The sequence below is a fragment of the Callorhinchus milii genome, unplaced genomic scaffold (genome assembly GCF_018977255.1).
Source record: "Callorhinchus milii isolate IMCB2004 unplaced genomic scaffold, IMCB_Cmil_1.0 Scaffold3, whole genome shotgun sequence".
Lineage (NCBI taxonomy): Eukaryota > Metazoa > Chordata > Chondrichthyes > Chimaeriformes > Callorhinchidae > Callorhinchus > Callorhinchus milii.
In genome coordinates this window covers 84,432,745-84,444,794 of record NW_024704744.1, presented here as the reverse complement: position 1 = coordinate 84,444,794, position 12,050 = coordinate 84,432,745, and the positions used below count along the sequence as shown (strand labels likewise).

Genomic DNA, 12,050 nt, shown 5'->3' with positions numbered 1-12,050 from the left:
TTCCAAAACACATGCACACGTAAATTGGGACATAATTCACTAAGAAATGTAATGCAGTTCAACTTGTCTCAAAAAAAATTCTGTTGTGTTGTTTTGATATTGATCTGCACGCTTCATTTTATTGCTTCAAGTTTAATACCTCAACAAGTTTTATATTTCTGCTGATAAAGGAAGGTCACATTGGAGAAAAATTAAGGAATTGGTGGCAATTAATCGAATGCACTTGGTGAAGCTAAGATTATAAACATGAAGCTGTAAAACAAGGAAAAGAGAAACAAAGAGAATTCTATGACTGGGATTAGCTCTCACATTGTTCCAATGGGTCAGTGAGGCAAAATAGGGTTCCATTACAACAATATTTGGGGTCCTTATTCACAAATAATATTACAATCAAGCACAATTGAAGTCTGTCTGCCGACACACACCGGCCAGCTTCTTATGAGCTATATAAAAAAAATCCATTAAGTTGTACCTCAGACCTGAACCCACTGCCTTCGACCCAGAGGCAACAGTGCTGCCAACTGAGTTACTACTGGAAATACTACTTGTGTTTCTGCTGGAAATGTTCAGTTTTGACTCCCACCAATGTATGAAAGATTCAAGAGCGGAGATAAGGTGGGAGGAGGGGATGGGGGGAAGAATCTTCTGGGGTTTATCTAATTTCTTTAAGGAATTGAGGGTGGTGGTGGGGTGGAGAGTCAAAGTAGTGGATGAGCCAAATGACATTTTCTCATTCTTAAACGTTATGAGTCAATCACATCAGCGTGGGAAGTTGTTGTGGTAATGCCAGATCACCCAGCTCCTCGTGGCCAGTCCAGATCTGGCAATAGCATGATTACTGCTGCTGGTCTGCGAGCTGGTTTGAAGCAATTAATGAGAAAAATTAAGGGAGTTTACTGAGAAACATCAAAAATCCCCTAGATATTCAGGATGTGGTCAGTGTAAAAGATCAAATGGTATTACCCCACTGTAGGTGTTCCAACAGTCCTTCTGTGGTTAACTGGATGCTCGTAGAGAAAATTAATTGTGAACACTTAACCCTGTTGATTTATTTACCTTAACACAAGAACCCCTAACAAGGGAAGACTCTGGTTTTAATCATAGTACAGCTTCATTTATAACTAGCAGCCAACCATGCACACTCGCTGTCATCAAGCACCTTGGGACATCCTCCCGACATGAAAGGCGCTATATAGATGCAATTTGTTGCAGTTATTGTTGTCTTAGATCACAATAAGGAGTTTTGTTTTTACTGTGGTAGGATGATAGGGGAAGGGGTAAATCAACTGAGATCATAACGTTGTGAGCAAATGGAATGATAAATTGTAATAATACTGCAGCTTTCACTTAAAGACCCACCCCTCCCTTTACTTGAAAGATGAGCTTCGCCCCACAGTTTATCAGATCATGCCATTTCCCCACTTTCTCCCTATCCCCCTTAATATCCAAGTATCGACCTTTTTAAAACCTCCCAGGTTAACACGACAAATGCAGTAATGTTAAGCTGCACGGGAGATAAATCCAAATAGTCACTAAACATTGGCAATGGGAAGCAAGTTACCATTTCCAAATTGGAGAGAGGTGCACCAAAGTGAAAGCATTCAACAAAAGCATGTTACTGATCTAAAGCGCCTTGGAACAAACCTGGGTTTGACAGGGTTGACGACTGAAATAGTTCTTAATGAGAATGGTCAGAAGGTCTTTGGGAGGAAAGCTTGTGTTGGTGAAGGCGAGGTTGTGTCTTTGGTACAGACTATCGCAATATTTGTCAGTGAGCTATCAGCTGCAGCAGTCTAATTAACCGCGTGGTGGGTAGGGATGGGCTCACGGTGTATGCTGAAACTCGCTTTCCACATATTGTAAGTGGCAGGTAAATAAACTGATTTTGCCCAGTATAAATGCTGCATTTAAAAAAAACTAGAATCACAGGAAATTCCTTTTCTTCTGCTTGTCACTTTTTCCCTCCTCCTAAAGGCATTTTGACTTATTTTCTTCTGAGCCATGCTTGAGGCAGAATCCATATTAGCTTTCAAAAGGGAACTAGATAAACATCTAAAATGTGTAAACTACCGGGGTATGGGAAAGGGCAGGTACACGGGACTGAAAGGATTGCTCTTTAAAAGAGCCAGCACAGACACTTTGGGTATAATAACCACCTTCTGGGCACCTCACCCTCTCCCACCCTCCTTCCTCTCACTCAAAATCCTCCTCCTCCACCGGCCCCCTAAAACCTCTCCCATCTTCATCTCTGATATTTCTACCCTACTTACATCTCTCTGCCTCTGCTCTCCTCATCATCCTGGGTGACTTCAACCTGCACTTCACCCCCTCCTGCTCCATCTCCTCGGACTTCTCCTCCCTGCTCTCCTCGCTCAATCTCTCCCTCCACATCAACTCCGCCACTCACAGTCACGGCCACCCACTCGATTTGGTGATCACCCGGGGCCTCAGTGTCTTGGATGTCACCATTACCGACGAGGCCGTCTCCAATCACCACTTCATCTCCTTCACCACCTCCATCCCCCTCCCCACCTCCCCTGGAAGAAGTTACCCTCACAATCCCTAACCGCTGCCTTGGAGTCCTCTGAACTCGTCTCCCTCTGGCCTTCAACCCTCACTGACCCCTCTTCTGTTCTCACCCTCCTCCGCACCCAACACTCTTGCCCCCATCACCTCCCGTACTGTCTCCTACTCTCGCTCCTCTCCCTGGTTCACCACCCACCTCCGCTCACTGAAGAGCCAGGTGCGGGCCGCTGAACGCACCTGCCTCAAATCTGGCTGGACCTCCTCAAAATCTACCGCTCCACTCTAGCCTCGGCCAAGTCGTCCTTTTACTCCAGGATAATACTGGAGGCGAAGAACAACCCCAGGCTTCTGTTTTCTATCACATCCCGACTCCTCCGTCCCCCCACCGCCACCCCGCACAGGTCATCTCCTCCAACCTTCACTGCAAGGAGATGCTGGATTTCCTTAAAACGGTCACTCCCCCTCCAACCTCCACCCACCACCCACCCCTTCCCTCCCACACTCCGACTCCTACCCATCCTCCCCTACACACCTTCGAACCCGTTTCCCCACCCTCTGTCACCAAACTCATCCTGTCCCTGAAACCCACCACCTGCTCCCTTGACCCCATCCCCACTCCACTCCTTATCTCCCAGCTCCACCTCCTTGCCCCACTTATCACAGACATCATCAACCTGTCCCTCTCCTCTGGCTCTGTTCCCATTCCCTTAAAAACTGCCATCATCACTCCCACTTTGAAAAAACCCTCCCTTGATGCGTCGCAGCTATCAAGCTACCGGCCCATCTCCAACCTCGCCTTCCTGTCCAAGGTCCTTGAAAGAGTTGTCGCCTCCCAGCTGCGCTCTTTCCTCTCCACCCATTCATTATTCGAACCCCTTCAGTCGGGTTTCCGTGCTGCCCATAGCACAGAAACTGCCCTGGTCAAGGTCACCAATGACATCTTGACCATCTGCGACCAGGGCTCCCTCTGCCTCCTCGTCCTCCTCGACCTATCGGCAGCATTCGATACGGTCGACCACACTATCCTCCTCCACCGCTTGTCCTCCCACCTCAACCTTCAAGGCCCTGTCCTTGAGTGGTTTAGGTCGTACCTCTCCCACCATCTTCATTTTGTTTCCACAAACGGCTTTTCCTCCGGCCCCCGCACTGTCTTGTGCGGTGTCCCTCAGGGCTCTGTCCTCGGTCCCCTCCTCTTCACCCTCTATATGCTCCCCCTCGGTGACATCATCCGCAGACATGGGGTTAACTTCCACATGTATGCGGATGACACCCAACTCTACCTTTCCTCCTCTACCCTCAACTCCACGACCACCGATGTCCTGACAGCTGCCTGTCCGACATCGAGTCCTGGACGAGAGACAACTTTCTTCAGCTCAACGTGCGCAAAACTGAGGCCCTCCTGATTGGCTCGCGTCAGCGCCTCCGCACCTCAGGCGCTGACAGCATCAGCATCCAAGGCTGCACTCTCCACCTCTCAAAGCCAGTCAGGAACCTCGGGTTCTGTTCGACCCTGAGCTGTCCTTTCTCCCTCATATCCGCACCACAACTGGCACCGCCTTCCATCACCTCCGAAACATCGCCAGACTACGGCACTACCTCACCCCTCACGCTGCTGAAACTCTGGTCCACGCCTTTATCACCTCAAGGCTGGACTATGGGAACTCTCTCCTCGCCGGCCTTCCCGGCACCTCCCTCCACAAGCTGCAGGTCATTCAGAACTCTGCAGCTCGTGTACTGTCCCGCACCAGGCTTCGGACCACATCACTCCCACCCTCGCTCGCCTCCACTGGCTCCCCATCCCCCAGAGGATCGAATTCAAGATCCTCATCCTCACCTACAAGGCCATTCACGGCCTCGCTCCCTCCTACCTCTCCGACCTACTATCCCCCTACCTACCTGCCCGTACCCTCCGTTCCTCTGGCTCCGGTCTGCTCCACATCCCCCGCCCCAACCGCCCTACCATCGGTGGCCGGGCCTTCAGCCTCTCAGCCCCGAGACTCTGGAACCTCATCCCCCAGTGCCTTCGCCTCTCTCCCCCCTTTCCTCCTTCAAGGCCGGTCTCAAGGCCTTTCTCTTTGACCGTGCCTTCAGCTCCCCTCTCGACTCTCTACCCCCTCCTCGCTCCCTCCCTTCCCTCCCCTCACCCTGACCATTTCCCCCTTGCTCGGGTCCTAACCCAACTGTACAGTGCCTTGGGACGTCCTCCCGACGTGAAAGGCGCTCAATAAATGGAATCTTGTTGTTGTTGTTGTTGGTTTTATGGTTCTACAGTTCTGCAGGCACTGGGTGTCCTCCAGTACATCGCACATTATTCATGTGCGAGCCTAGACAATGAGGCGGCTATTCACCTGTAAGGGGGCAGCTGAGCTCGATCCTGTAGTCACTCTACAATCTAAAAGGGTTTTGTGGGTAGCGTTGAGGAGTGGTATCCCTGACTAACCCCCCCACCAACCTAAAAACAATTGCAGCGTCCCAATTTCTAACACGGTCAACACAGATTCGAACCTTCAAGTTTCTGATATATATGGCTCAGCACTGCACTGCTTTTACCACTGGGCCACTGAGGGTGCTTGTGTGAACTCAATTGCCACATAGTATATGAACTCAAGCTTTTTTAAAAAAAAGAAAATCAACTATTAATTTCAGTTCAGCGCATAATGTTCCTCTACATGTGGACTCCCAGATAGACAGCTGTTTACGTTATTTTTATTTACATGAAATGAGTGTTTTGCTAAATCCAGATGTTTCAAATAACTTGGGAGGACTTCAAGGCTAACCTGCTATATGATGGAAGCAAGAAAGCAACAGTTCCCTTCCTCCTCTCGTTATTACCACAGACGCTGGTTTCAGAGCTCATGATTGGCTGGGAATAAACACTGTTCAGTGGGATCACCAAATTGAACAGCAGTCGTATGGCCAGAAAAGACAAGATGAACAAACTCCTCTGTTGATAGAACATGGAGCATCACTAATGGCAGTCAGTCAGGCTGCTGGCCTTGACAGTTTCCTCCATCCCGGCTATGCGCAGCAGCGATCAACAAAACAAAGTTAGGAAATCTGTGGTCACTTTTGGTTTGTATGTTACTAATGTTTTTTGGTGGTTTTATTTGGAAACAAGCCAAGATACTATTGAAGCTTTTAAGCGCAGATGATTTCCCCCCCCCCCCCCCCTCTTTGGCAATACTGCGAAGGATTTAGTTAAGACCAACAAAAAACGTTTTTACAAGAAACCACTGAGTCCAATACCATGGATTTGTATCTTGTGGATAAGTTCAGCGCCTTGGGACGTCCTCCTGACGTGAAAGGCGCTATACAAATGTAATCCTGTTGTTGTTGTAAGGTTTTTCTAACTTTAATTCCCAATTGTTACTCTTATTTTTGTTCTAACTTTTAAAATCCTTTCCAAATTGCCCTAAAGCCCCATTTTAGGGCTTGAGCTCAATCTAGAGTGTAGAACTGAAAGAACGCTGCATTGTCAGTGGTGCCGTCCTTTGGATGAGACATGTGGAGTCCTGTAGCTTAGTGGTGAAAGCACTCACTTTCGAAGGGTTTAATTCCCAGGCAGGGCGAAGCATAAGGCAAGTTTCCTTGCTCCACATGTCTCGGTTTACCTAGCTGTAAGTTGGAACCTGGTTGTTAGTCGATTGGCGGATCGCTTTTCTAGGGGTAATAATCACTTTTAAAAAATTGTTCACTCAATCCATGACTGTTTGTGGGACACTGCTGTGCACAATTGGCTGCCGTGTTTCACTCACAAAATAGTCAATTAATTTCACAGTATATTCTGTAAAGCGCTTTGAGACGTCTCAACGACATGATAAGGCGCTATTTCAAATGCAAGGATTATTATTATTAAACAGAGGTTCCGTGTTTTCCCATTCAAGTGAATCTTAAAGATCCCATTTGAAAAGGAGTGTCCCCCAGTGTCCTGGCCAACAAACCTGCAGATAAATTGTTCATTGTCCTCATGGCTATTTGTGAGACCTGGTTGTATGCAAACTGGTTGCCACATTTGCCTACCAATACAGAGTCACTACACTTGATGGCAATAATAATAGTCCATGCCCTGTGAACTACTTTGAGACGCTGACAAACGAAGGTGCTAGATTATTTATTATTAATTAAATTCTTATTAATTATTATTATGTCCCTTGTCCCATCTTACATCTAACTGATAGAACTGGATAAATCCCACAGCTATGCTTCTGTAAAGACCCTGCACAATGGCAGGGCTGAGCAAGTGGTAATAATCCTTGTATTTGATATAGCCCCTTATCACATCATCGAAACGTCGCAAAGCACTTCACAGAATTTCACTGAAAAAGTGCGGTAATCATGTATTTGTAGGTGAACGTGGTAGCTATTTGCACACAGCAATGTCCCACAAACACCCATGAAATGAAAGACCAATTTTATCTGGGGGACTGTTGGCCCTGACACCAAGAGAAATTCCCTTCACCTTTCAAATAGTGCCATGGGATCTTTAACGTCCACTGAAAAAGTTGACGGGACCACAGTTTAATGGCACCTCTGGCATTGCAACAGGCCCCCGAACATTTTACTGGAGTGTCAGCCTCAATTATGAGCTCAAAGTTCTGACATGGGGTTTGAAACTATCACCTTCTGATTAAGAGGCACAACTGAGCCAGACCTAACCAATGCTGCGTATTCCTTGGATGTCATTTATGATATTCAACTTGGTGCTGTGTGGTGGAATTGAAGGTTAATCACAACCTGAAAGGCTAGATGACACGAGATACGATTATACTGTAATGCATCACAATCATTTTCCAATTACAAAGCACGAGCTGGGATTATAACTCTGCGTGCAATTTCCACCAAGATGTGTTCGCTTTGAATCGCAAATGCCAAGCACAGACATGATGTTGTAAACTTGCTCATTTAAAGGTAACAAAATTCATTCCTAAAATAAGTCTGACGCTGATAACCTATTTTTATCTTGGTCCAGAATCTTTTCAACAATAAATAGCTGCTAAGGTCCTCTGGCTGCTGCTGTCTTAGCAAGTAATTAACACAGGAAATATTGACCGTCCTGACAAAATAAATTGCCACTTGCTTAGAAATTCATAGAAATTATGCTGGAGGCACTAGAAAAATGAATGGTATTTTATATCTGGGGGTCTATATTTATAGCTGAGTTACTGCATGTGGTATGTTGTTTTAAAGACAAACACAAAAAAAAATTTCTTCCCACCAATTTTGTGCCCTCAACCCTTCCTCTCAGGAGAATGCTTTCACAATGCACCCAAGTGGCCATGACTCACATGCGAGCCTCGACAGGCAACAGGACATTCTGGGAAGTTACAGTCAAGGACCGCAGACATCCACACAAACACACCTTCCAGCAAGAGTCTCTAGATAGCAAACAGAACAGAAACCTTGGCTGGTTTTCCCCTCCACAACCAAGGGGTAATGATGCTAACTGTAAAGTCCCAACTCGTGCCCAGGATGAGTTCCACCAAACTCAGCGCAGACTGTAAACACAACCTGCAATCCAGTATGTATAGCATTTCACCAGGGAGGTGCCTTTGCCCAATAGGTTATCATGGAAACAGATTTGGGGGGGTGGAGGAGAGAAAACAATATGAAGAAATCTTCCTTGTTGTCTCCAGTATTAATCCTCGAAACCCACCTGCAGCAGCGTCCCATGAACATGATTCTGACGTACGCAAGCTTCTGTGAGACCAGGTAGTGCTTCCATCAAAGAGCGGACTGTGGGAAGAACCTGATCCACCGTCACGAAAGGAACGAGGGCACGTGCAGCCATCTCTCGGGATCGAAGCACAGCCGAGTGACTACACCTGCAATAGAAACAGGTTTCACTTTAACGACCTGAATACCAAAACTATTTATTTAAGAAAATCAGAACAATGGTAATAGGAATGATCCTTGCGTTCGACATAGCTACTCACTACATCGTGAAAATTTATCCAAACGCTTCACAGGGTCTCGGTGTAAATTGTCATGACCCCGTATTTGTAGGCAAACTGAAAGCATCTGAAGTTGCAATGACGAACAGGGTGTGTTTATTGTTGGGCTTGGCACACTGGGAACCATTTTTAGTGCAGCACTCACAAGAACACTAAATAGAGGGCGAACTGATAGCACTTCTAAGTTGTCTCAAGAAGAAAATTTACAATTGTTCCTCGGGAGCCAATACTTTGGAAACGTTTACATTTCAGATCATGTTGAAACGTCTCAAAATGTTCACAAATAATTACTGTCACATGCTGTGACTGTTTATTTTTTTTGTAGGCAACCGTAGCAGCTATTTACGCCAGCAAGGTTCCATAAGCAGACACAAAATGAAATGCCTGAAGGATTAGTCAGGACACTGGGAAAATAGGGGTCGTGGGCTGTTCAACATCGATCTGAACAGGCAAACAGAAGCTTAGTTTAATGTCTTACCCAAAAAGACAGCATCGCCGACAATGCAATACAGCATTTCACTCTTTACTAAACTAGACTATCGGGCTAGACCATGAGCTCACGTACCTCAGCTGACTGGCGGAAGCTGCTACTGTGAAGTTAAAATAAGTGAAATCTTAAGGCAAAAATAGATGCAGAAATAAAATAACAACAACTTGCATTTGTTGAGTGCCCTTCACACGGGGTAGTGTTCTGGACCGCTTAATAAAATTAGAAGCTCTACGTTCCAAATCTGGACTGACATTTTTCTAAAAGCATTATAAGAACCAGGAAACATACTTCTTTGCTCCTTTGTGTAAGCAATCATCTCTGCAAAACTTGTTCGCATTCCTGGGTTTAGCAGTTTTAGAAAACAGAACATTTAAAAACCATCCACTAGATTTCCAAATAACCATCCCAAATTACATCAGTTTGGTGAAGTTTTGCAAACATGCCTTGTGTACAAGATAAAGATGCATCAGCACATTCTGTCCCCTGCTCCAAGCAATAATAATAAAACTGATATATCACCATCGAAAGAAGGGAAGCTGATGAATGTATCACTCGCTGTTTTAATGTGAACAACCTTTCGCTGACACCATAAGTTCCCTGTTCTCTTGCTATCGTGTGTGCATGCCCAATTAATGGGGTCCACGGTACAACCGCGTTATAAGTGAATTTGCGCTTATAGTGAAACACGTTATAATGGGGCTGCACTTTACTTTTAATGATCATATAGTTTCATCAATTCAGTAGGCAGAACTGAAGACAGGTTTGATCTGAGAACCATTGACTAGTTGGTTTCATTATCGTAACCAGTATGACAATTTGCTATGTACAGCAGTTGCCCTCGTGCTCTACACAATTTCACCATTAAGTTCGCAGAGGTTTTCCCAGGAACAGATGGCTCACCAGAGCAACGCAAATTGAAACTGAGATGCATTAAAACTATGGCACTGGCAAAGAGCCAGCACGCAATAGTTCAGGGGGGGAATTTTAACAAGAATTCCAACCTGTTCAAGAATTCAATGTTTTGTTTACTTTGGACGGTTCGATGACTCATTTGCTGCTTCAAAAAATCATCCGAAGAAATGAACCCTTGAGAGACCGAAAGACTTTCCACAGATTTCGGAATTACCAGCCTGCTTTCCCTCACCTAGCTACAGATGAATTCTTTTTGTGTATTCGGAAGAGGGTTTTAATCTGAAATCGGACAGATTCCAAGCTTCCCCCTTCCACTTTCCCCTTGCCCCATCCAAAAGTAAAACAACCAATGGTATTCTTAACATAAATTGCATTTTGTTATTACAATATTTGTTTTGATGGTATTATTTCAATTGTAATCGTTTGAGAGTTAAAAAGAAAACAGGAATAAGGGTGATTTTTTCTCGATCTAAATATAGTAAAATAAACATTTTAAAACCTGTTTAATTGAGCTTTCATTGTGTTCTGATTGCAGCCCATGTACTTGAATGCTCAGGGAACATTGCAGCACAGAAGTAGGCCAATCACCCCATCGAGTTTTCACTGGTGTTTTTCTCCACAGGAGGATACATGATGTATTGCCACTTTCCTGCTCACTCCCATTACCCTTTAATTATTCCACCCCCCACTCAGGAATATGTACAATTCCTTTTTAAAAGAAATTATGAATTCTTTGCAGCAGAGAATTTTATATTCAACCTCCCACCTCATTTGTTGTTTTCTAAACGTATAGTTCATTGAAAGTTTTAAACAGTATGCCATTAAAATCATACCTTTGACCACTATAGACATCACTCATTTGCCGTATTGTGGAACTCATTTCTTAATAATAGACAGAGTGATAAAAAAACAAAGAAATGGTTTGGAGCTCAGTACACGTGCGAAAGTTGAATGAGGACAAGCCTGGGCTTGGCTGCAATGTTCCCCAATAACCGAATACCTGGCTGATTATGTGGTTGGTGATTTATCCTGTGGTATGCTGCTCATAGTGTCTTTTAGACATTATTATGTTTAACCTTATTGCTGATTCCTGATTAAACTAGGAGGAAATGACCTTCCGGAGCTATTTCAAAGTGACCTGAAGTATAATGCACAATATTCATCTGAAGCGTCAGTTTCTTTCTGCTGAGTCAATATCTGGGTTATTACAGAAAATATAGTTTCAGATTCGACTACCCTCATTTATGAAGTAGTACCATGATGTTTTCCACAACAACATGAAAGGAGGTTCAATAAAAGGGAAAATCCCAAACCACAAGGACTATGATTCTGTATTTTCCACCCAATAGCACTTTTATCTAAATGTTCTTGCATTTTGTTGCACTCAAGTCGGGCAGACTTCGAATGGTCGTAGCTCTGCAGACTTCAAAGCTGCAATAATGACAGACAATGTATTCCGGAACGGCCAGAAATGCTTAGTGACCTTTTACTGGTGTATGGTTTCCCAAAAGGTCTGGCATAAATAATGGAAAATGGGAAAGAAGCCAGATGTTCTTAATCCCAAACTACTGGGTAGGAGGGTACTTTCCAAACGTTTTTGCTGCAATGAACAGCGTGCAAATGAAAAGAAAACTGTATACAACATCCTACACTGTGTGACCAAAGATTAGAAGAGCGACACAATTGTTTGCATTCTGGTGCTATGGTACATTTCTTACTAATATTTTCACTGCTCAAACTTGGGAGAAAAACAGACATTACCCTTCAGTTACTCCTCACCTTTGGTAATCACTGCTGCAATCCAACTGAGTCACCCTCGAGTGACAATGTCCAACCAAGTAACTCGAGAAGACAGGCAACGCAAGGCCAAACTGCACCAGATGGAACTGCTTTGGAGAGCATCAGTCAGCGGTGTAATAAGTAAACACAGCCACGAGCACTCACACGATATGAGAGCCAATGACTAGTTTAAAATCATTAACCCGATGTGCTGACTACAAGGGACCTTGTTATTACAACTCCCTCCTCCCTCTCCTTTGGAAGTTAAGCACCGACTCTACTTGTATTGGAGCACAAGTCTACTGTGGGCTGTTGCAGTGACTAGCCAGGTTTATGCAATAAAAAGTCAACATCCAGTTTGCTGGTGATGTCACCTCTCGAGTGTTGTGCAC

The 12,050-nt window shown here is 44.9% G+C and overlaps 1 protein-coding gene across 1 annotated transcript in view; it reads right to left on the bottom strand.

The window, feature by feature from the left end:
- The window catches only part of LOC103177989 (THADA armadillo repeat containing), a 170,872-nt gene that overhangs the window by 67,101 nt on the left and 91,721 nt on the right, over positions 1-12,050 (bottom strand). The window contains exon 28 of the mRNA XM_007892437.2: positions 8,180-8,348. Within this exon, the coding sequence (XP_007890628.2) occupies positions 8,180-8,348 (169 nt within the window). The remainder of the gene's footprint in view (positions 1-8,179; positions 8,349-12,050) is intronic.